Source organism: Bos mutus, chromosome X (genome assembly GCF_027580195.1).
Source record: "Bos mutus isolate GX-2022 chromosome X, NWIPB_WYAK_1.1, whole genome shotgun sequence".
NCBI classification, from domain to species: domain Eukaryota; kingdom Metazoa; phylum Chordata; class Mammalia; order Artiodactyla; family Bovidae; genus Bos; species Bos mutus.
Window position 1 is genome coordinate 95,362,300 of NC_091646.1, and position 25,536 is coordinate 95,387,835.

General features: G+C 35.5%; 1 protein-coding gene across 3 annotated transcripts in view; it reads right to left on the reverse strand.

Annotated features, from left to right (window-relative positions):
* CFAP47 (cilia and flagella associated protein 47) overlaps positions 1 to 25,536 on the reverse strand; it is a 502,187-nt gene that overhangs the window by 320,482 nt on the left and 156,169 nt on the right. For all 3 annotated transcript variants that reach the window (XM_070365964.1, XM_070365963.1, XM_070365962.1), the window contains exons 27-30: positions 10,086 to 10,186; positions 4,875 to 4,991; positions 2,907 to 3,135; positions 766 to 987 (exon numbers count right to left, since the gene is read on the reverse strand). In XM_070365964.1, coding sequence (XP_070222065.1) covers positions 766 to 987; positions 2,907 to 3,135; positions 4,875 to 4,991; positions 10,086 to 10,186 — 669 coding nt within the window. The remainder of the gene's footprint in view (positions 1 to 765; positions 988 to 2,906; positions 3,136 to 4,874; positions 4,992 to 10,085; positions 10,187 to 25,536) is intronic.

The window sequence follows — 25,536 nt, forward strand, 5'->3', positions numbered from 1 at the left end:
TGGAGTAGTAACACTGCCTATGGATGGGGAGAGTTCCAGTGGACCAAGATACTGCAATATAGGCAGAGGAAGTGTTATAAATTTACCAACATTCCCCTGATACTTTTAATGAAAGCCACCTGTCATTTAATCTTTGCAGAGGAACATAGACATTATGCTGACAAGTATTTTTCTGGTATTTTCTATCAGTCATTTATGGAACCTTTCATATGCTTACCTTTTTGAATATTAAAACACTTTAATATGCAGACTAAAAGTTCACAGTATCCAGAATTTGAGATTATACTAACAGTAGTCTGAGGAATACATTTATTGATTTCATCCTTTTTTTTAGTTCAACGGATTTCTATAGTTGCCTTACATGAAGATTCTCAAGATGAAGTCATAGATCAGAAGTATCAGTATCATTTGGAAACGTGTTATAAATGCAAATTAGCATCATAAACTCTGTGAGAAAGAGTCAGTAACCTGCTTAACACACTATGTCAATGATTTGGATGCATGATAAAGTTTGAGAATGACTGCCTTAGATTATAAATTCAATAGGTCATAAAACGCTTATTTTCTATGACTTCTCTAAGGTATATATTACAGGGTTTCATATAAATATATATATATATATATATATATTATAGAAACAGGAAATATTTTACAAAAGGACAAATAATATCAAAGTCTGTTTATCTATCTACCCACCCATCTACTTACTTATCTATCCATCCAAGCCATAATTACATTTTTAAATTAGTATACCCATTCTCTTACCTGAGAAAGTCAAGAAGTAAAGAATGTTGCCAATGAAGCTGAATCACCCTTTCAGGGTAATCCACAGGTAAAGACTGACTTGAATTAATTCCAGGTGGCATTTTTCCACACAGGTGGATCAGCACATCATAAATGGTCTTATTATATTTGGAAAAGTCACTCTGTCTGGAAAATTTTCTGGCTGATAGGGCTGATGAGTACACTTGTATTTTATACACATCCCTATGGGAAAATAATATTAAAATTAAAAACATCTTAAAATGTTATAAAAAACCATTCTCAATGACCAAATACAGTTCTATTTAAAATCAAATGAGAAATTATACAATTCACTTCATTTACCTATTTTTTGAGAGTAAAAATTAGATTTTCTTAATAACCCCAGAACTTTCTAGTAACTCGCTTTAAGCACACATCATTATATAATGGTGATGCTGTCAAGTCTGAAAGATTGGATTGTGACTAGAAAATGCTAAGGGCTTTGGAAAAACAGAATAAAGGTTAAATTCTAGACCCACTATCTACAATTGTGTGAGTAAATTCCATTCTAGTACTCTTGCCTGGAAAATCCCATGGACGGAGGAGCCTGGTAGGCTTATATCATTTGATCAAGTGATCCCACCTCTGAGAACCTTCCTATATAACATCTAGAAATGTTTGCTACCATCTATAAACAGACACATTCAATCTTGGCATTGTTTTTAAGAAAATACCGAACAAAATAACAGAAGTAAATGCCCAACAATTAGTGAGAACAGGCAAGTAAATAATGACACATGAATGCAATAACATACAACAAATTAGCGATCAATATTATAGTAAAATATTAGAAACCGAAAATTAAAATCATAAGCTCTATCAAAAACAATAAAAATGAGAATGCTTAATAGCAAAAATTCTGGGATGCAGTCAATGTGGAATAGAAACAAATTTATAGACCTGAAAATAATTAAGCATACCATTCAAGTTTAAAGGAAAAGTAAATCACAAAGAAAACCAATCAGCATTATTTAGAAAATGCAGAGAAAAATAAATCAATCTAATAGCTTATTCATTATGAGACATAAAAGTAAAATATCTAAATCAAGAAAATATAAAATTAAAGTTATAGAGATCTTAAACATACAAACCATACTACTACTAGTTACAAGTATTATATAATGAATTGTAAATGCTCAATGATTTCTCTGAAAATTAAAAACGTAATAATTAGAATACACTAAAACCAGATACACTTTTCAGAAGGAAAAAACAACAAAACAGAAAACTGAAAACTAGGGAATAATTTCTCTAAAAACTTCCCTGGAGTCAGATGATTTATGATTGAGTCTATAAATCAGTAATTCAATCTATGATGCTGAAAATATTTATTAAAAAACTGAAAAAGATATCTTTTAGGAAAATTAAACAGTTAGAATAACCAAGCTCATGCCTGTGTATAGATGCAAAACTTCTAATACAGCCCGTCTAGTTATATAGATTAGTACTTGCCCCTTTGGTGCTAGCCAGTTACCCCAGTGATGAAAAAGGAGGTAGGAAAACTCTAAGAACCATTACACCAGTATTAACAATGGAGGTGCCTAAATTCCTGTCAAAATTAACACTATAATTAAGTGACTTGATATGACCAATGCAGTTAACTGTTTTAAACATTCTGAGTAATAAAACAACATGTGAAAGAGGTAAAGATACTGTCAAACAGGAGATAGTATCAAAGAAATTGTGTCTTCCCTCTTCACTAACACTATTTACTATCCATCACCCTGATGATACTCTTGATAGACAGCTGAATTTCATTTATACAGAATTAAAATAATCCTGTTTTATACAGTTTCTAAATTTTTCAAGTTTAAAAGGATATCTTGCCCATATCATCCATTCTCATTTCACAGATGAGGAAACTGAGGTTCAGAGACTTTCAGTGCTTGCCCCAAATCATTGGATGTTTAGAAGAAATTAAAACGCACATGCATACTCAAAAATTTCTATTTGCATCCTTTTGCTTTACTAATCATCTTCTCATAATGTATCAGTTTAGAATAAATTAACATTGAGTTTCACTTCAAACAATCTCAATAAATAGACATTTATATGATACAAGGCAAACATAGAGAAATGTTAGAGAAACATATAGTTGTTACCTTCTTACAGTCTCTGGAATATTAAGAGAATGGGGTCCTTCAGGCCAACCGAAGAGACTGAACCAGGTCTGAGCTGCATTTACAGTCTTCAGAAAGAAGTCATATGTTCTTGTTCCTTCTTTAGGAGAAAAGAATTCCTTGTCTTTTGCCTCATTTTTCAAAGATCTGTTGCCTTTCTTTGGCATTTCACATTTTCCTGATTTCAATCCTTCAGGTATTATTTCCATTCCTAAAATTCACATTTGTTTATATAAAAAGGATTACTTGACAATAAGGTAAAATAATCTGTCAGCTAGACCTATCTGTATGTAGACAAATGGAGCTTATTCTACAAATAATTCTATGTTCTCAATTTACTATAGCTTAAAATTAAACATTATTTTCAAATGGCCAACAGAAATACTTTAAGAAGATATGTTCAATAAAGAAAACTATTAAATTTTCTCCATGTCATAACAGTGTATTAAATATTCCCAAAATGGAACCTTTCATTTTATATTACATATATAAAACATTTAGACAATTCTTCAGTTTTACTTATTAGACAGAATTAAACCTTAGCTGAATAACTTATAAAAACAAAAAATTGGTTTCAGATTCAAAATGACTTTCTGTCCAAGTGAAGCACTTCGATAAAACAAAACATGCTCTAGCTAAAGAAATTTTCAAGAATATAAAATGATTTTATCATGTTTTGTTTTTCAAAAATATCTGCCAATGTAATCGTACAAGCACACACTCATTTCAAAACCTTTCAATATTTAATTTGGCTTGGTCCATTCAATTAAGGGAAAATTTTCAATATTATCCACACCCAGAGAAAGGAATATTTGAAAAGTTAACTGCAAATAACAATATCAAGTTCACATATTTATCTGTGTACAACGTGTTCTTCCCCGGTGGCTCAGTGGTAAAGAACCTATCTGCAATGCAGGAGCCACAGGAGCTGCAGACTCAATCCTTGGGCCGGGAAGATCCCCTGGAGGAGGGCATAGCAACCTACTCCAGTATTCTTGCCTGGAAAATCCCATGGACAGAGGGGCCTAGTGGGCTACAGTCATAGGGTCATAAAGAGTCAGACACGACTGAAGCGACTTAGCATGCACATCTATTTCTAAGATAAGCAACATTGCTGCTGCTGCTGCTGCTGCTGCTAAGTTGCTTCAGTCGTGTCCAACTCTTAGCGACCCCATGGACTGCAGCCTACCAGGCTCCTCCATCCATGGGATTTTCCAGGCTGAGTACTGGATTGGGGTGCCATTGCTTTCTCCTAAGCAACATTGGACCAAGCTAATTAGGCAACAACCCCCCCCTAGTTGAGCAGTTTGCGAATTATGTACAAAGGGTACCGGTACAGACAGTCTCAGCAAATTCACAGGGGCTCTACCAGATATTCAACATTTTAGTTAAATACCACTATAACATCTGCTTCATATCATATAAACTACCACCCTAGGTTTTTCTACCAAACAATCTAATAAATGGAACTGCTTGGTATAGCTTTTGGCTTAAGAGAAAAATCTTAAGATATTAAGCATATCATTAGCCAAAACCAGAGAATTTCTACTCTAAATCATTGGAAAGAGCACCCAAAGCAGAGAGTGAAAGTGTTAGTCGCTCAGTCATGTCTGACTCTTTGCTATCCCATGAACTGTAGCCTGCCAGGCTCCTCTGTCCATGGAATTCTCCTGGCAAGAATACTGGAGTGAGTAGCCATTTCTTCCTCCAGAGGATCTTCCCAACTCAGGCATCGAACCCAGGTTTCCTGCATTGCAGGAAGATTCTTTACTGTCTGGGCCACCAGGGAAGCCCTTCAAAGCAGATGACCCTCTCAAAACTAGTGACAAATTCAGCTTTCTTCATGGATTTCTTATTACTTGAAAAAACTCTAAGTTTTGCATCAAATAATATTAAACAGATAATGTTTTGGATTGGGCTGGAGAGGTACATTATGTATTTGCCACATACCAACAAACAATCTTCTCTTTGCAGGCTCAGCATCACTAAATTTACTAGGAGCAGTAGAGGGCAAGCCAGTTTTTCTACTGGCAAGCAGACTCTTGCTTTCAGAACTGGTATCCTTTTCTACAAATGACACATTGAATTAGAGTAGGTCAAACAAGCATTTGTGAATTCACTCTCAAATTACTGAACCTGAATTTCATAATTATATATATATATATATATATATATAAGCATTATAGTAAATATGTATATATATATACATACACACATACAGTACAAAAAAAATCTAAGTTCCTATTACTCATGAATAAGATGTAAAATAAGAAGAAAATAAAGAGTGATACGAACTGAACTGAATGAACTTTATTAATAAGGCAATTATTATGATATATCCATTATTGGAGAATGAACAATGTTCAACTTTAGCATAAACAAGTATATATAGTCTTTTAAATGTTTCTACACCCAAATTTTTAGAATTATTATATATAGTGCTCAAAATCATATATAAAAAGCCTGTCACTAAGGAAAGTAATTTTTTCTAGTTAATTTTCTGAAATGAAAGCATTGCTTGGTTATGATTCCATTTTGTACAGCTTTTGATCTCTATTCCAGTTAGAGCTGCTGTGCATACAGTATACTTGGCCACCATGGTAATTCAAACAACCACAAGCAATGCTGAACAAGAAAAGGAAGCAGATATAACCTACCACCAGATATCTACCTACCTACATATCTACTTATCTATCTACATATGCACGTACATTTATATGTGTATGTATATTATATAAGAATACAATATATACTATATAACAATAAAATATTTAGTACAACACATATATTCAGAATGTTATTCCATCAGAGAAGCATGGCCTGTGCAATTCAAAAGATCTAACATGAAAGCTTGGCACCATAGCTCCGGAGCTAGTAAACCATGGGTACATTATACAAGTTCTCTGAAACATCTGTTTTTTATCCATAAAATGAAATCAAGGGCTCTGAACTCATGTGCTTGTTTTGAGGATTACTTTATAGCCAACAACACATATAAATAATCTGGTATATACTGAGTCTCTTCCACCCTTTCAGTACAAAGCCATTCAGAATTTGCCAGAGAACCTTTGCCCAATAGGTATGCACATATCCACAATGCTAAGCCACTGCAGACTCCATAGAAGGACGCCTTAGGAAATTCAATGACAGAACGATTCATTTTGACAGAATGATACTGCATTAGACAGTACCTTTTCAAGTCAACATCAAATGACAAAAGGTTCCTAGTGGGGTACAAACCCACATCTGGACACTTCAACTAAACTCAGTGATTCATATGATACTTTTTTATTTGGCATATTAAGTATAACAACTTAATAATTTTTATTACATATAAGTCATACTTCTTTACTTTTGGGTATACTTAGTATGTTTTAAGATTTCACCTTTACTGAATGTATCATTCTCTAGAGCACAGTAGCTACATACGGAGCTCTGAGTTCTCATAAATTTGGTTAGAATTCCCTGAGCAATGTGCTCATCCTCCCTATGACTCATTTTTTTTAATTAAGAAAATAAATTTATTGGATATGAACATTATCAAATTTTGGTCATCTATGACTCAGTTTCTTAATCTGCAAAGTGAGATTAATAAGAGTACTGAACCATGGTTGTTGGGAAGACTAAATGAAATAACAAATACAAGGCACTCAGCACAGAATGTCATATGCCTAGAAGGCAGTAAATATATGTTATAAATTACTACATGCATATTTCTGAAGATATTTTAAACTATTTAAGAATCATGATATCTTTCTATAGTAATGCTTACTCAAATGCATATATTATTTAAAAAAATTATCATACAAAGACTCCATTTTTTTCCTTCTAAAGAAATAGCAGTATTGTGCACAGTAATTCCTCATTATTTGGGGAGGGGCATTATGAAAAATACAAAAAGTGGTAAAGTAATAATAAGTTATAATATCAATAATAATAAAATGACAATAATAATAATACATTCCAGTTATTTATAGTCTAGGAATCTTCACAAAAGCCTTTTTTTTTTAATAAACACACCACTAGTATGCTGCTCCCCCATAAAGCACAGTTTGTTTAATAACAGATGTTTAAGGATCTGGGTACTAAAGATAAAAGCAAATGGTAAAATGGTGAGGTGAGAACACAAAATAGAATTTCTACCCAGGTTCTGCAACTTTTCATCCTCTGCTCTTTCTATTACATTGTCTTATTTGATATCTCACATACCATCCATCTAGTATATTAGAAGAATATAACATCAAAATTTGTCAGAAAAATCTTAAAAATTCTGAAAATGTGTGCAAAATTTGTAATACATATGCGCTGAGAAGGAACAATCAGAGCAGTAAGGAGAGACCCCAGGGTATGTGGAAGCCTAGAGAGAGTTTGCACTCATCTCACACGCTAGTAAAGTAATGTTCAAAATTCTCCAAGCCAGGCTTCAGCAATATGTGAACCGTGAACCTCCAGATGTTCAAGCTGGTTTTAGAAAAGGCAGAGGAACCAGAGATCAAATTGCCAACATCCGCTGGATCATGGAAAAAGCAAGAGAGTTCCAGAAAAACATCTATTTCTGCTTTATTGACTATGCCAAAGCCTTTGACTGTGTGGATCCCAATAAACTGTGGAAAATTCTGAAAGAGATGGGAATACCAGACCACCTGACCTGCCTCTTGAGAAACCTATATGCAGGTCAGGAAGCAACAGTTAGAACTGGACATGGAACAACAGATTGGTTCCAAATAGGAAAAGGAGTACGTCAAGGCTGTATATTGTCACCCTGCTTATTGAACTTCTATGCAGAGTACATCATGAGAAATGCTGGGCTGGAGGAAGCACAAGCTGGAATCAAGATTGCCAGGAGAAATATCAATAACCTCAGATATGCAGATGACACCACCCTTATGGCAGAAAGTGAAGAGGAACTAAAAAGCCTCTTGATGAAAATGAAAGAGGAGAGTGAAAAAGTTGGCTTAAAGCTCAACATTCAGAAAACGAAGATCATGGCATCTGGTCCCATCACTTCATGGGAAATAGATGGGGAAATAGTGTCAGACTTTATTTTTCTGGGCTCCAAAATCCCTGCAGATGGTGACTGCAGCCATGAAATTAAAAGACACTTACTCCTTGGAAGAAAAGTTATGACCAACCTAGATAGCATATTCAAAAGCAGAGAGACATTACTTTGCCAACACAGGTCCATGTAGTCAAGGCTATGGTTTTTCCAGTGGTCATGTATGGATGTGAGAGCTGGACTGTGAAGAAAGCTGAGAGCCAAAGAATTGACAATTTTGAACTGTGGTGTTGGAGAAGACTCTTGAGAGTCCCTTGGACTGCAAAGAGATCCAACCAGTCCATTCTGAAGGAGATCAGCCCTGGGATTTCTTTGGAAGGAATGATGCTAAAGCTGAAACTCCAGTACTTTGGCCACCTCATGGGAAGAGCTGACTCATTGGACAAGACCCTGATGCTGGGAGGGATTGGGGGCAGCAGGAGAAGGGGACAACAGAGGATGAGATGGCTGGATGGCATCACTGACTCGATGGACGTGATTTTGAGTGAACTCTGGGAGTTGGTGATGGACAGGGAGGCCTGGCGTGCTGCGATTCATGGGGTCACAAAGAGTCGGACACGACTGAGCTACTGAACTGAACTGAGAATTTAATGAGGGGAGTAGGGTGGGTCAACAGTATAAACTGCTCTTCAGTAGTGCAGTGACAACAGTTTAATGGATCTAACTTCCTACTTTCCTCTGCTATTTGTCTTCCTCTCTGTGGAAAATAGAGTGGTTTATTGGATTGGTAAATAGGCAAGCAAAACCTGAATTCATTCTTTTTCCTCTTTGGGAACAAGCATGTTCAATGAAGGGATACAGTCTTCTCTTTCCTCCCTATTGTCATCCTGCACACTCACCCAAAGTAGCTAAGAGAGGGAAGCAGAAGTTGAAGGGCAAGAGTGAGCAAAGTTAGTTGATTAAATAAGGTCCTTGGACAATGAGATTAAGATAAAGGAACAGCCTAAGGCAGGAAACAGTCTTCTTTCCTTGGCTTTGTGATGGGAGAGATGGTGGGTAAGGCATGTATGGAATTTGAAAAGTCAGTGTGTTCCTGCCAGATGTTCTCCAGTTCTTCTGAAAAGTCTCAGTCCCCCAAGAATGAGGCAGAACAGATTGAATAGGTTTCACAGGAGTGGTAAACATTTGAAGCAAGTGGAGAAGATGAGAAAACTTGAAAACAGAAAGAGCTGCAATTCAGCGCTGAAACTTAAGTCTTTAATAATCTATACACACAAAAATGTTCGCACTATCCATTGTTCTCAATTTAACAGTTGAAAATGCTGGAGAGGGTGTGTAGAAAGAGACCTTCTACACTGTCAGTAGGAGTGTAAATTGATACAATCACTATGGAAAACAGTGTGGAGATTCCTCAAAAATCTAAAATAGGATTACCATGTGATCTAGCAATCCCACTTCTGGGCAGATACCCAGATGAAACTAATTCAAAAAGATACATACACCCCTATGTTCATAGCGGCATTACTCACAATAGCCAAGACATGGAAACAACCTAAATGTCCATCAACAGATGAGTGGATAAAGGAGATATGGCATACATATAAAATACACACACACACACACACACACACACACACACAATGGAATACTACTCAGCCATCAAAAATGAAATATCATTTCCAGCAACATGGATGGACCTAGAGATTATCATACTAAGTGAAGTGAGTGAGACAGAGAAAGACAAATACCATATGATATCACTTATATGTGGAACCTAAAATATGGCACAAATGAATGTATCTATAAAAAAGAAACAGATTCACAGACATGGAGAACAGACTTGTATTTGTCAGAGAGGAAGCAGGGAGGGAGAGGGTCACGCTGGGAGTTTGAGGTTGTAAATGCAAACTGTTACATTCAGAATGGAGAAACAACAGGGGCCTAATGTACAGCACGTGGCTCTGATAAACCTCAGTCATGAGTGTCTGAGTGGAAAAGAATATAAAAAATATATATATGTGTATGAGTTACTTTGCTATACAGCAGATATCAGCACAACACTGTAAATCAAACAACAGTGTAAATCAACTATACTTCAATAAAAAAGAAATAATAGTCATTCTATTATGAAATTGGAATGAAAAATCCAATTTATAACAACTTACCATTTTTTACAATAATTTTTTGCTCATCAAGATGAATTGCCATATATGAATAAATAGTAAGCATGCAGTTTTCTGCTGTTGCACTAACTGGAAGTGAAAACCTAAAAGTGAAAATATTGCATTTCAGTAAGTTAAAATCTTCAGATGCAGTAAACACAATGAAAAAAAAATTTTAACTATCCTGGATGTCTATAATAATTAAGACACGAATTAGTCATCATTTTTCTTTCCTCTATCAACACTCTGGTTTTCTTAACTACCTATTGTATCTAGCTTAATGGTGTAAGAATATTTACTTTTAAAACTTTTAGCAGAGATGGCAAATTTCACTGTCAAGTGTGCACTAAAACACAGCTTGTAATTACACAGGTTCACAGACAGATTCAGGAAATTTTAGAGTTGCAGGAGCCTCAGAGTTAATCCACTCACCTTCTTTCATAGAATCTGTGACAAATGGTATCTAGCTTCAGAGGACCAGCATGACATTCATGACTCAGAAACAACTCATTTCATATCTAGAGAACTGTAACCTCACAAATTGTATTTCAGGGCAACACAAAATCATATCTACAACCTACAATCTCCATTACATTCCTTCAAATTTTAAATACAGTTCACTATATCTTCTCTAAGCCCTCTTTTCCATATTAAAAACATTTAGAACGTTCAAGGGTTCTTTCAACTCCAAGGCCTTTAAATATTTCACATACCACTCTTTAGACACTCTTTTGTTTTGTGTTTATCCTTTAAATGTGTCTGAGAATTGAAAGTAATATTGTAAAAGCTGTTCAACCAGTACAAAGTAATATTACCTTCCACAATCTGCATACTCTATTTTATGAAAGCATTGTGAAATTATCATTTTCACCAGTCACAAAACACTCTTAGATGATACTGGGCCTAGCTTAGGTGACAACTCTATCCTTGTGCAACTGATTTTTTAATATAAATACTATATTTTATATCTATATCATTGTAATATCACCTTATTGGTTTCAGTTCTGCATTATAGCATACAAAGATAATTTTATTCTTGAATCGGCTATCAAACTAGCTCTTCTATCTAGCTTATTATGGTCACTGGCCAAGGTGAAATGATAAAATATCATTTTATAATCTAAGTTAAATATAGAATGCAAGTAAAATATAGAATAGGATGAGACTAATAAAAATCTGTAGCTGAAATACAATGAGTTGTCAAGGGACATTAAAATAAACATGTTATATGTAATTGAATTGATTTTCGCCTCAGCTCTGCATATGCATTGTTTTTACCTTTACTAATTAGTGTGTATTAAAATATTATGCAAAATATACAGATTCAACATTGTCTTATTTAACCAACCCTAGTCATTCCCTTGCCTCATCCTAAACACATGCATTAGATTGTCCTCTTCAGGATTAGGTTGTATTTTTATATGTAACTTTTTCCACATGATTTCCCTCTTAAAGTGAAACTTTAAATTCCTTGATAGCATGAATCATTACTTCTACATACTATGCATTTATGCGAAGTATAGCGACCAATCAAAACTCCATTAACTGACCAACTATGTTTAAGGATATTTTTCAGATTAAATAATATAGTTTATCAACAGACACCATCATCATTGCTATCTTAGAACCAAAAATGTTAATTTTGCTTTAACAGTGATTATAAAAGGAGAAAAAAAAAAGGAAAGAAAAAAAGACAACTCTAGCAAATCCTGTGGGTGCTCTGTCCTTAAGTTCTTACCCCCCAGGAAGTAGTTCTTTGTGCTGGACTCCCATCCTCTGGGTGGGCATGGTGGGGTAACGGTTACCTTCTTCAGACAATTACAACTGGGCTACTGGAGCTACTGAAAGTTCTTAGGAGCTTATGGTCCTCAGAGTAATCCTGCAGCCCAAGCCTGTATGGTGTGGGAGTTTGATAGTCCGACAATCTTGCTTCAAATAGCACAAAAACTGTACAATGGTAACCTCATCTGCAAAGAACTCCAGGGATCAAAGTGAGGTTGGGACTTAATTTTCATATTTATTTGGGATGACTGATTCCTGGTGCTGCTTCCCTTACCTCCTTACTTTTTTTTTTTTTTTTTTTCTGGGACTTCTTCCCTAATAAATAACGTATCCATGAGGTCTCATCTAAAGGTTAGCTTGTGGACAACACTACCCATGACAATTAACCAAATGAACAAACAAAAGAAGCACTATCACTTGAAATATTTATGAAATGGTACAAAACTAAGGAAAATATATTTTGAAATAAAATTTCACTATGAGAATGAAATGGGAATAAATATCAATTGTTTTTCCCTTATAAAACTAGTTTTTCAGAGATAATAAGATATGACTTCAGATGCTCCTTAAAGAATAACCAACATATGCAAAATTCATTTGACCACATTCTTCTTGGAGCATGCAATACAGAAACTGGACAAGTTATACAGTATGGGAATATGAACAATTTTTGCTGCTGCTGCTGCTAAGTTGCTTCAGTCGTGTCCGACTCTGTGTGACCCCATAGACGGAAGCCCACCAGGCTCCCCCGTCCCTGGGAATCTCTAGGCAAGAACACTGGAGTGGGCCGCCATTTCCTTCTCCAGTGCGTGAAAGGGAAAAGTGAAAGTGAAGTCGCTCAGTCGCGTCCGACTCTTAGCGACCCCATGGACTGCAGCCCACCAGGCTCCGCCATCCATGGGATTTTCCAGGCAAGAGTACTGGAGTGGGGGTGCCATTGCCTTGTCCAAGAACACTTTATACATTGATATTATTAAAAATTCATTTAAACAGAAAAATGACTTTCAGTTGGTAATACTAACACATTATATTAAAAATATTTCTGAGAAAATTGGGTACTTCATGGCATTTTATCAAAGAATAATGGTGTTATTTATGGATTCTCTATGCCAATCCACACAGACAGGAACTATGTGTGGTAAAGGATTTACTCTAAAAATACTCAATATTACAGTAACAGTGAAATGAAAAGGCACTCTGACATTATGGATTTCAATTCTATTCTGGGATTTAAGTAGAAAATTTCAGGCATGAGTGAAATAGGACAGTTCCACTGGACCGAAATTGGGATGGACATCGGTGGTAACAACAGAGTTGACACGATGCAGATGTTGATGGACATTGTGGAAATGTGGCAGCTACTGTGCTGAGCATCTAACACGCATTATTTAATTTACCTAAATCCTCCCAACAGTCCTAGAGGATATGTATTATTAATTTTCTCAGCCTTTGGTTAAAATAGCAAAGTCCAGAAAAAGTCAATAATTGTTCAGAGAGGGTCCAAGGTCAAATTCAATCTGCCTGAAACAAAGCTCTGAAATTAGCCACTGCGTAGGAATGGTTAGCTTCCAGATCTGTCTTGCACAGATGCTCAAAGCTGGGAAGTCTGCATAAAATCACATAGGTGATGATGAACATAAACATAAATGTTTTCCAATAGTTTTTATCAATTATGTCATTAAAAACCACACACTAAAATACTTCTAGCTATTCTAATAATGTTAAATTACATAAGTCCTTATTAAAAACTGGTTTAAATAAGAGCCTTTTTTAAAAGCTATAAATATTTTCCTGGGTTCTCAGTAAGAAATATTTGAATTCAGATGCGCTTCTAAGTAAACCATAACCAGCATTTACAAAACTGATGTAAACAAATTCTCCTGTTGGACACATGCAAATTCTAGAGGTAGAAATTCTGTAGCTGTATACAGAAACAAAAGGTACTTCTGTACCCTAAGGCACAATGCAAAATATGTTAAGAAAAACTTGAGTCACTCTTTTAAACAGAATTTTTATGGACAAACTACTGATATTTTACTGTGATAAATCAAACAGTAAATACCATAATGTATGGAAAGTCATGTGCAGAGTGCACATTTTTTTTCTCTGTTATTTCAGGTTCATCTGATAATTCTCATTAATGATTTATTTCCTCTGTTTCCAATTATGTACTTTAAATTCTTCTAAACTTACAGAAGAACTTACACGTGTATATACCCTGTACCTAGTTCATCAATTACCGTTTTGCTACATTTATCTCTCTGTTTCGTTTTTATTTGCAATTAATTTTCTTAAAAAGTATGTGTATACAAATTTACCTTCAAATATTGGCATATAACCCCTAAGAGCGAGAGCATTCTTTCATATAATCACAATTCTGTCATTATTACCATTACATTTCACATTAGTACAAGAATATTATCTACTTTATAGTCCTTATTCAAGAGTCCCAATAATGCCAGGGTCCAAATTGGGATCAGTCATTGAAATTTGTCTCTTTTATTCCAGGACAATCCCTGAGCCTTGTTTGATCCTTCCTTCATGGCAGTGACATTTTAAAAAGTCAAGCTGTCTGAATTGCTCTGACTTTCCTCTCCTGAGTGGAAAAGATTTAAACATTTGTAGCAAGAAATCCTTATGTGTTGTGGCATGCTTCAGTTTAATTGCATCAGGAAGCACAGAAGGTTAGTGTTCCTCATTATTTGTGATGCTGAATATGGTCATTTAATATGGTGTTGCCCATCAGATGTAGTCATCTTTTATAGCAGTATTTCTGAAAATATAATTTATATATAAATATAATTTACATATAATAAAATCCATAGTTTTAAGATGTGTAATGCAGTAGTTTTTAATATATTTAGAGAGTTGTATAATATCACCACTACCTAATTTTAAAATATTTTCATCATCCATGAATAAAACCCATATTCATTAGCATTCATTCCCCATTTGCCCCTTCTCTTAGATCCTAGAAGTCACTAATCTACTTTCTGTCTCCACGGATTTGCTCATCCTGAATATTAAATAATTAATTAGAATAATTACTTGTAATTAAAAGTAGTAATTGGTGGATGAGATGTTGAGACCATGTGGACATCTCATCCTCATCAACCTTTCATCCAAAGTATATATACTCTGTCTGGGTTGTGTAAAGCCTTCTGGACAGGCTCCTCCAAGGAGATAGGTCAGTGGCTCGAAAGGTTGACAACCACTGAGCCAAGTCTCAAAACTGCACCGTGCATGAGAGTTTGTGAAGAATTAGTCTTGATTTTTTCAATGTTCAGTAGAATTCTGCAATGAAAACATTTGGGACTGGACTTTTCTTTGTGGGAAGATTTTTAAATAACTATTCAACTTTTGATAAGAATTATAAAATGTTCTGATTTTCTATTTCTTCTACAGTATGGATAGACTTTGTTTTTCGAGGAAATGGTCAGTTTCATCTAAATCACCTAATTTGTTAGAATATAGATTAAGTATTCCTTTCTTTCTACTTTATTTGAATTTAAGTTGCTCCTCTTTTTCTAGTTTCTTCGAGTCGTGCAAGGTGGAAGGTTAGACTATTATATGAAATCTTTCATAGTATTTAATATAGGTATTTAACACTATAAATTTCCAAGTATTGCTTTAGCTGTATCCCATCAATTTTGATGTATGTTTTCATTTTCTCTTATCTCAGAATATTTCTTAACTTTCCTTTTGATTTCTTCTTTGACTCTAGTTTATTTAGGAGTATGTAGCTTAATTCCCTCACATTTGTGAAATTCCCACATCTCCTTCTGTTGTGTTTTTAATTTTATTTCATTGTGATGGAGTTCATATTTTGTATGATTTCAATCATGTTCAAAAATATTGAGACCATGGACTTCCCTGGTTGTCTAGTGGTTAAGAATTTGCCTACCAGTGCAGAGGACATGGGTTCGATCTCTGGTCCAGGAAGATCACACACGTTGCAGGACAATTAAGCCAGTGTACCATAACCACTGAGCCCACATTCTAGAAACCTCGAGCTGCAACTACTGAGCCCCTGAGCCAGAATTACTGAAGGCCAAACATCTTAGAGCCTATGCTCTGCAACAAAAGGAGCCACCACGAGAAGAAGCCCTGCGCACCACAACTAGAGAGCAGCCCCCGCTTGCCGCAACCAGAGAAAGCCCATGCAAAAGCAACAAAGACCCAGTGCAGGCAAACTAAATAAAACAAAATAAAATTAAAAAAAAATCTTGAGACTTGTTTTATAGTCTAGCATTTAATCTGTCCTAGAGAATGTTACACATGCACTTGAAATAAAGTGTGTTTTCTGTTGCTGTTAAGTGGTAATGCTCTAAAGATGTCTATTAAGACCACTTGTTGATGGTGCTTTTCAAGTCCTTAATATCCTCATAGATTTTTTGTCTAGATGTTTTCTCCATTATCGACATTGGGGTCTTGAAATTTCTAAATTATTTATTTCTCCTTTAAAATCTATTTGTTTTGTAGACTTCAAGGATCACTTGTTAGGTATTTATATGTTTATAATTTTTATATGGTCCTGATGGATTGAGAATTTATAATTACCATTATAAAATACTCATCTTTTTCTTTAGCAATTGTTTTCAGTCTATTTTAAAAAATATTAGTATAACCATTCCAATTCTCTAGTAGTTGTGAATTGCAGGGTATCACTTTTTCCATCCTTTTATTTTCAACCTTATCATATCTTTGAATCTATATAGTTGCAGGTTTTTTTTCCTAAATTAAGCCTGACAATTTCTGTCTTTTGATTAGATTGCTTAATACATTCACATGTAGAGTTATTATCAATATTTTGGGGTTTATATCTCCTATTTTATTTTCTGTATGATTTATACATGTTTTCTTTTGTGTCTTCTTTATTGCCTTATTCTACATTAAGTGGATTCTTTCTAGTATACCATGTTAATTCCTCAAAGATATTTAACTGCATTTTAAGTTATTTTCTTATTGATTGCTTTCAGGATTATACTATGCATCTTAACTTAGCATCTACTCCAGATTTAAACTAATTCAATTCCACTATATTATGAAATGTTGCTGCAATATAGCTCCATTCCTTTTTTTTATTGTCACATAGAATTACATCTTTATCTGTTAAAAACCCAACAATCTAGTGCTATAATTGTTGTTTTACATAATCTTATGTCTTCTAAAGATGTTGAGAAGAAAGGAAAATTGATTTATATAGTTTTTATATTAGATTTCATTAACATTAGATTTCTTATTCTCATCTTTTCTTCTTGTGGACTCAATTTACTATACAGTGTCATATCCTTTTTCCAATATAGCTTTATTTCTACTGCCCTGCTTTGTAATGCTACTTACAAAGTATCTCTATATTCTTATTTGTTCAACTATACCACATTATATTGTTTTGTACAAGTGTTTTTAAGAATCAATTAAGAGAATAAATATATTGCAGTGTAGTCATAAAGTTCCAGAGTTGTGATTTATATATTTTTTTGGAATATCAACTGACTCAAGTTTCAGGATCATAAAGGAATTCTCATTTACTTTCATTTCAATTTTCCTACGATGCTGTTTTGGACTTATCTTTATTTTCTGTTACTACAAAAAGGATGCCTCCGGATACTATAAATTTAAGAACAAGACATTCCTATAGTGTCACTGGATTCATTTGATTTTTACTACATCTATAAGTATCATAAAAATGTCTCTAAACATTACACTGACTGAAATGAAACTGCCACTATTCATAATTTTTCACCTATGATACTGGCATCTTTATAAAATCAGCCTAATACATCAGTCTCCTTTAATCTAATCTATATATACAGTGCATGTGTCCATGTATACACACAGGCATACACACATACCACATACTATATACCTTTCCTTATACTCAAACAACCATTATTGTCTTAGTCCCATTTGATTATTTTCTACACTACTGGATTCTAAGAAGGAAGTCACTGCAAGATAAAACACGTAAAACCAATAACAACAACAAAAGTAAGACGCAGATTATATTTTTACAAATTACAATTTTTATATTGAATTGCATGGTGACCACGTAAATTCATTAAATAAGGTGTGGGAAGTATGATCATTCATCTATCCGGTTGTTAGCTGGTGGATAATTAAAACTCTAATTACACATCTGTAAATCTGTCCCAATCAATAGCGAAGATAAGAGACTCTTATGCTTGTCATCCCAAATCATTCTAGAAATGAAACACTGAAGTTCCATGTTAAATCTCTGTGATAAATTTCCTAGTAATTATAGTACTTTATCACTTTCCAACAGCATATGAAGTACTGTGATGGTCTGTCAACCATATGTCAAACACCATGAGAAATATTATGATATAATTTATATACTTCTCGTCTTAACTAAGGATCTGCTCCTATACACACACTATTTATAGGCAGATCTTACACTCTAAAAACAGCCCTACTGAACATATTTTTAACTCACAAAGAGATGAGCAGAGCAAGAAGGGACAGGGTGTGGGTTTTGGAAGCACATATTTTCAGTCTTGGTTGTCTGTCCAAATCTTTGTCTACAAGGCAGCTGCTGCTACTGCTGCTGCTAAGTCGCTTCAGTCATGTCCGACTCTGTGTGACCCCATAGACGGCAGCCCACCAGGCTCCCCTGTCCCTGGGATTCTCCAGGCAAGAACACTGGAGTGGGTTGCCATTTCCTTCTCCAATGCATGAAAGTGAAAAGTGAAAGTGAAGTCGCTCAGTCGTGGCCGAGACTCCTAGCAACTCCATGGACTGCAGCCTACCAGGCTTCTCCATCCATGGGATTTTTCAGGCAAGAGTACTGGAGTGGGGTGCCATTGCCTTCTCTGTAGGTTTGACCTAAATGTGCATAAATCCACAGAGCTATGTTTCACATATAAGTGTATTCCATTGATTTGTATCACATTAGAATGAGATAAGGGCAGAGAATTCTTCTTTAGACACATAAGAGCTCTATAAATATTCATCAAGTCTAGAAATATATGTCCATTCAGCAAAATTTTAAATATATATCAATTCTTTTTTACAAGAGTCATCTCATTTTTAGTCTGTCCAATAATCTGAAAATAATCTCATAATTGATATAAACCATTTTGGAAATCTTAAATCTCTCTTTAGGGCCTAGTTTTACAATTCAAGATCATTAACTTCGGTTAATATATATATTATGTTTAATTTTTAATCCAGGGTTCTTATGGGAAAATACTATAGTTGTTAATACAATTTAAAATGGGGTTTCCAGGAAAGAATTATGGCAAAAAGCAAAATTTGTCATCACTGAAATGTTTGAAAAAATTAAACACATATATTTACATATGGACATATTTCAGTTACACATATATACTATTAATGTATAAACCATGTCTACATTCACAAAAGTATGTAAATTTATTACATTCTAAGAATACACAGGAAAAATTTTAAACTTTAACCAGAAAGAAATACAGATTACTTTAACCCAGTAATGTAATCCCTCAAAAACAGAACTGCTAAAAAGGTGGCTGCTCTATAATGTGATTATTGCAATAATACCTAATAAAACTGAGTTGAGATTATTTCTAAGTTGGGTCAACCATTAGCTATTTTGCTACTTACATGCTTATATAATTAATGGTTAATTCCAAAACACTTAGAGCTGAAGCTCCGGCTATTAGATATGTTATGTAGGTCAACATTTGCAACCTGATGGAACCAAACACCCTCCATGATGACATGAACTCATATAAAACTATAAGCTCATTTTCATTAAGAAATTTCTAAACTACTATAGTGCACTTTGTTTAGAAGAGAGCCATGACCTGGCTAAAAAATAGAGTAGGTAATTTTTCAGGATATTTTCACTGTAGCTCTTAGAAGATTTTGGGATATAAAAGAACATATATATATAGATATATATGTACACACACATATATACACACACACATATGCACATATTGTATACACACATATACAGTTTTTTTAATGAACCTAACAGAAAAGATATCAGTGCAAAGATACCACTGATCAGGGATCAGTACAAAGAAATACAGGAAAACAATAGAACGGGAAAGACTAGAGATCTCTTCAAGAATATTAGAGATACCAAGGGAACATTTCATGCAAAGATGGGCTCAATAAAGGACAGAAATGGTATGGACTTAACAGAAGCAGAAGATATTAAGAAGAGGTGGCAAGAATACACAGAAGAACTGTACAAAAAAGATCTTCATGACCCAGATAATCATGATGGTGTGATCACTCAGTTAGAGCCAGACATCCTGGAATGTGAAGTCAAGTGGGCCTTAGGAAGAATCACTAAGAACAAAGCTAGTGGAGCTACTGGAATTCCAGTTGAGCTATATCAAATGCTAAAAGATGATGCTCTGAAAGTGCTGCACTCAATATACCAGCAAATTTGGAAAACCCAGCAGTGGTCACAGGACTGGAAAACATCAGTTTTCATTCCAATCCCAAAGAAAGGCAATGCCAAAGAATGCTCAAAGTACTGCACAATTGCACTCATCTCATACACTTGTAAAGTAATGCTCAAAATTCTCCAAGCCAGGCTTCAGCAATACGTGAACCGTGAACTTCCAGATGTTCAAGCTGGTTTTGGAAAAGGCAGAGGAACCAGAGATTAAATTGCCAACATCTGATGGATCATCAAAAAAGAAAGAGAGTTCCAGAAAAACATCTATTTCTGCTTTATTGACTATGCCAAAGCCTTTAACTGTGTGGATCACAATAAACTGTGGAAAATTCTTCAAGAGATGGGAATACCAGACTGCCTGACCTGCCTCTTGAGAAATCTGTATGCAGGTTAGGAAGCAACGGTTAGAACTGGACATGGAACAACAGACTGGTTCCAAATAGGAAAAGGAGTACGTCAAGGCTGTATATTGTCACCCTGCTTATTTAACTTACATGCAGAGTACATCGTGAGAAACGCTGGGCTGGAAGAAGCACAAGCTGGAATCAAGATTGCTGGGATAAATATCAATAACCTCAGATATGCAGATGATACCACCCTTATGGCAGAAAGTGAAGAAGAACTAAAGAGCCTCTTGATGAAAGTGAAAGAGGAGAGTAAAAAAGTTGGCTTAAAGCTCAACATTCAGAAAACTAAGATCATGGCATCTAGTCCCATCACTTCATGGCAAATGGATGGAGAAACGGTGGAAACAGTGACAGACTTTATTTTGGGGGGCTCCAAAATCACTGCAGATGGTGACTGCAGCCATGAAATTAAAAGACGCTTACTCCTTGGAAGAAAAGTTATGACCAACCTAGACAGCATATTAAAAAGCAGAGACATTAGTTTTCCAACAAAGGTCCATCTAGTCAAAGCTTTGGTTTTTCCAGTAGTCGGGTATGCATGTGAAAGTTGGACCATAAAGAAAGCTGAGTGCAGAAGAATTGATTCTTTTGAACTGTTGTGTTGGAGAAGATTCTTGAGAGTCCCTTGGACTGCAAGGAGATCCAACCTGTCCATCCTAAAGGAGACCAGTCCTGAGTGTTCATTGGAGGAATGACACTGAAGCTGAACTTGACTACTTGGCCACCTGATGTGAAGAACTGACTCATTGGAAAAGAGCCTGATGCTGGGAAAGATTGAAGGCAGGAGGAGAAGGGGACAACAGAGGATGAGATGGTTGGATGGTATCACTAACTCAATGGACGTGGGTTTGGGTGAACTCCGGGAGCTGGTGATGGACAGGGAGGCCTGACGTGCTGCGGTCCAATCAGTCGCAAAGAGTCAGACACACCTGAGCAACTGAACTGAACTGAACAGAAAAGAATGGATATTTGTGATTTGAAACATCTGGAATTAATTTATTCTAAGGAAGGGATTTTTAGAAACAAACAGTAACACAGACTAAGATCAGAGTTGGTCAGAATTGAAGACCATCTCTCTCATGATGGAACTTTCTCTAATAGAATTCCTTGTGAAAAATCCTTTTACCAACCATCTGGTCAAAGGTTTGAATTCCCACCACAAGATATGTGTTTTTCATTGGTTAGGTAAACATAAGGCAGAAGAATATTTTTGATTATAAATTAGTAGCTTGGAAGTTAAATATTAACACCTAGGCAAGGGAACACTCATTAATGATCAACTAGGGTATGATGAAAGATCACAAGGGCTTGGGAAACCAGGATATAGCTTGATATTGCTTTCAGAGGGAACGTGGTTACAGATGTCAGTATTAGCTAAGGACTCCTGGCATTAGAGAAATGATCCAGAGGGAAGGGAAAAAGTAAACTAATCAGGAACTACAATCCACTAAGTATAGCATAAAACACTCTTCTCTCATTAATATTCTAAAGTTGTATGATCTCTTTCAGAATACTCCCATTGAATGCAATTCCAGTAACAGGAAAATAGAAAACATATATTAATTGCACTGCTTTATTCCTTTCCAAAAATGTAAATAAAATTCATCCAAAGATTATCTCCTCAATTTCATTAACAGACTTGGAACACTAAAACTACTAAGAGATGTCCATAATCAATGAAAATGGTTCCCAACTTTTATGCTGCAAATGCTCACATTTGTTTAAAAAAAAATGAACTAAGGGATTTCTGTATGTGCTCTAATAGTAAATCAAAATAAATAAATAAATTTTACTTCAAAATGTTACTGAATGTAGAGTAACTTTTGGCACTATGCTTTCTCAAAAATGGAGTAAAACATAAGTACTCTCATGTAGAGGGTTCAGTAAATGGTTTAAATGTATTTCATAGTCACCTAACACTTATCTCTTTTATCTAACTAAAGCTCCTTAAAGGCAAAGACCACCACACAGCACATAAATACTCGGAGTTGTGCCTGCATACATGGGCAGATGGATGGATGGAGTGACTGACATCTGTATTCAAGATCTAGCTGAACTAAAAGACCCCACGAGCATAATATCCAATCTCAAATTATCATAGGTTGGGGTTACTGGAAGAAGACAGTTTGGGGTTTAAGAGGTTTATTAGGATCAGCATCTGTGTAAGAAAGGGGAAGGAAGCAGGCTGGAGACAAGAATAAGTTCCAGGGCTGCAGGGTGTGGAGAACAGGATGCTGTAGAACAGCTATGCAGGCCTGATGAGGCGTTGGCCAACTGGGCAGGGAGTTCTAGACTGCCCTTCACAGCTTCTAGTTTTAGGCTGAAATGCCTGGCCCTCTAAACCTGTCTTGATCAATCAGTAAGTAGATGCCAACTGGTGGGGTGCAACCCAGGCCAAGTAGTACCAAGAAGTTAAGACAGATCCTGTAGAAGCTGACAAATGGAGGCTGTCAGCTAATCTCACTTCACTCCTTAAAGGGGCACTAGGAGGTGTACTTCCATGTTTTCCCGTTTGTTGTTTTTCCTTTCTTTTTTTTGGCCATGCAGCTTGCAGGATCTTAGTTCCTAAACAGGGCATTGAACCCATGCCCCTGGCATTGGAAGCTCAGTTTTCTAACCACTGGACCACCAGGGAATTTCCAATGCAGTTTGATCTTGATTTCTAAATCAGAAAACTCCAACAGGTAAGACAATCACCTGGTATAGCAAGCTGTACAAATTGCTAACCTAAAACTCTTGGTGTATTTTATGACAGAACAGATACACCTAGGCCAACACATAATTTAAGCAGCCCTGTTTAAGTAAGGAAAGACTGAGTGATCAGTCAAGGACTTCATTTCCCCTAAATCTATAAAGCCCTCTGGAGAGCACAGAACTTTTGAGGTTTTCATTGGAATTCTATTGACTATAAATGGGAAATGCACTTCTCATTCAATTTTCCTCATGCCTAGCATTTATTTGTTAGTATGAACTCTCTGTATATATTACATGTCACAAATCTTCAGCAATAGCTACTATTCAAATATCTAATAAGCAAGGGGATACAGTATGGTATTTAAAGTTATGGTTTTCCCTGGCAGCTCAGATGGTGAAGAGTCTGCCTGCAATGCCAGAGACCCAAGTTTGAACCCTGGGTCAGAAAGATCCCCTGGAGAAGGGAATGGCAAGCCACTCTGGTATTCTTGCCTGGAGAATTCCATGGACAGAGGAGCCTGGCAGGTTACATACAGTCCATGCGGTCACAGAGTCAGACACAGCTGAGCAACTAACATTTGCCTTGGCATGACCTGGAAGGATACAGATACAAGAGATTTCTGAGGCATCAGTGGTATTGTGTTTTCTGACCAGAGTGGTAAATACAAGAAGGTTTACTTTGCAATGATTTTTTAAAATATTAGTTTTACATACTTTGATCTGTATTATTTCACTAAGAAAAAAAAAAAAAACTTCAAAACAGGACAATTAATTGAAAAAGCAACTTGTAAACCAAATGCCTTCAAATTGATACTGCTGGGGTAGTTGAAAGTTATCACCATGGAATTATCACCTCCACTGAGTACACATTTTGAAGAGACTGGAAATTTCCTTGCAAATGTAGAATCAATGCTGGCAGTTAAGAATTGGGAATGTTAGCACAAATATCTCCCCACGCTATCCCCAAGCTATGATTATAAAGGGCAAAGACAGTAAGAAGCAACCTTTAGCTGTCAAGAGACAAAACCCCCAACTGCCATACCATGAAGTATCTGAACAAACTTCTTTTTATTAGTAACAGATCAGTATACAATTATTGGTATCCTTCTTTGAAACAATCTGAAGTGTTGAATGGACAAACCTAGAAGTTAGGGTATGTTTAAAAACAAATCCAAGGATTTAATACCAACAAAAAGGATGGACATATCTGGGCAGCAAAAGGAAAATTCAGGAAAGTTGGGACCCACATGCATTCTTGCCACCCTCTTCCACACAGACCCTACTAAAACAACTACCCAGACTGCAGGGCACCAGAGTCAGAGCCCTGTGGGTCTTGTGAAACTTCTGGTAAAGAAGGCCAAATATGCAATTGCCTGAATGGGCCTGACTGTATGAAATGCAATTAGAACACCAAGAAGGGTTTATAAAGCATAAAAAGTTAAAATTTAATAAAATTGTCAAAGTACTGAAAAGGAGAAAGTGTCATTATGACTTGGAGTAGAGCCTGCTATCACCCAGAGGCCATCCTCTTCATCCAAGAAATGGAGACCCCTTCCCAAGTATCAGCAGGACGCACTGCCACACAGGAATCTACATGTGCATGTACCCAAGCCCATGGGACTAAGTTTGTGTCAGTGACAGATTAGCAAAGGTAATGAGCTCTGGTTCATCTCCTTAAAAGCTTTTGTCTTATACTCTCTTCATTCTATTCCATTAGCCTTGAAATGACTACAGCAGGAAGCCACCTCAGAAACCAGGAGTCAAAAATGATAGAGTTGGCCCATAAGCCCCAGATTGCCTTCTGACTCCATTCTATTGTGTGACATATACAGGGGAAAACCCCACAATTAATATGTATAATATTATGTTATCTTAAAACTAATATATCTACATATGTATATTCGTGCATACACATATACATACATAGATAAGAATTACATATATTTGTATAGCCAAAGGTAATACATGAGAAGATATCAAAATTTTAACACATGATGTCACTGTGTAAAATTGAAAGGTGGAGAAGTTAAGCTATTAATGGTATTTTTAACTTTTTTATTGTGAATTGTTATAATGAGCAGGAATTCCATTTTGTTATTTAAATGCCTGATATTCTATGAATAAAGTAAATGTTGCAATCAAACATTATATTCCT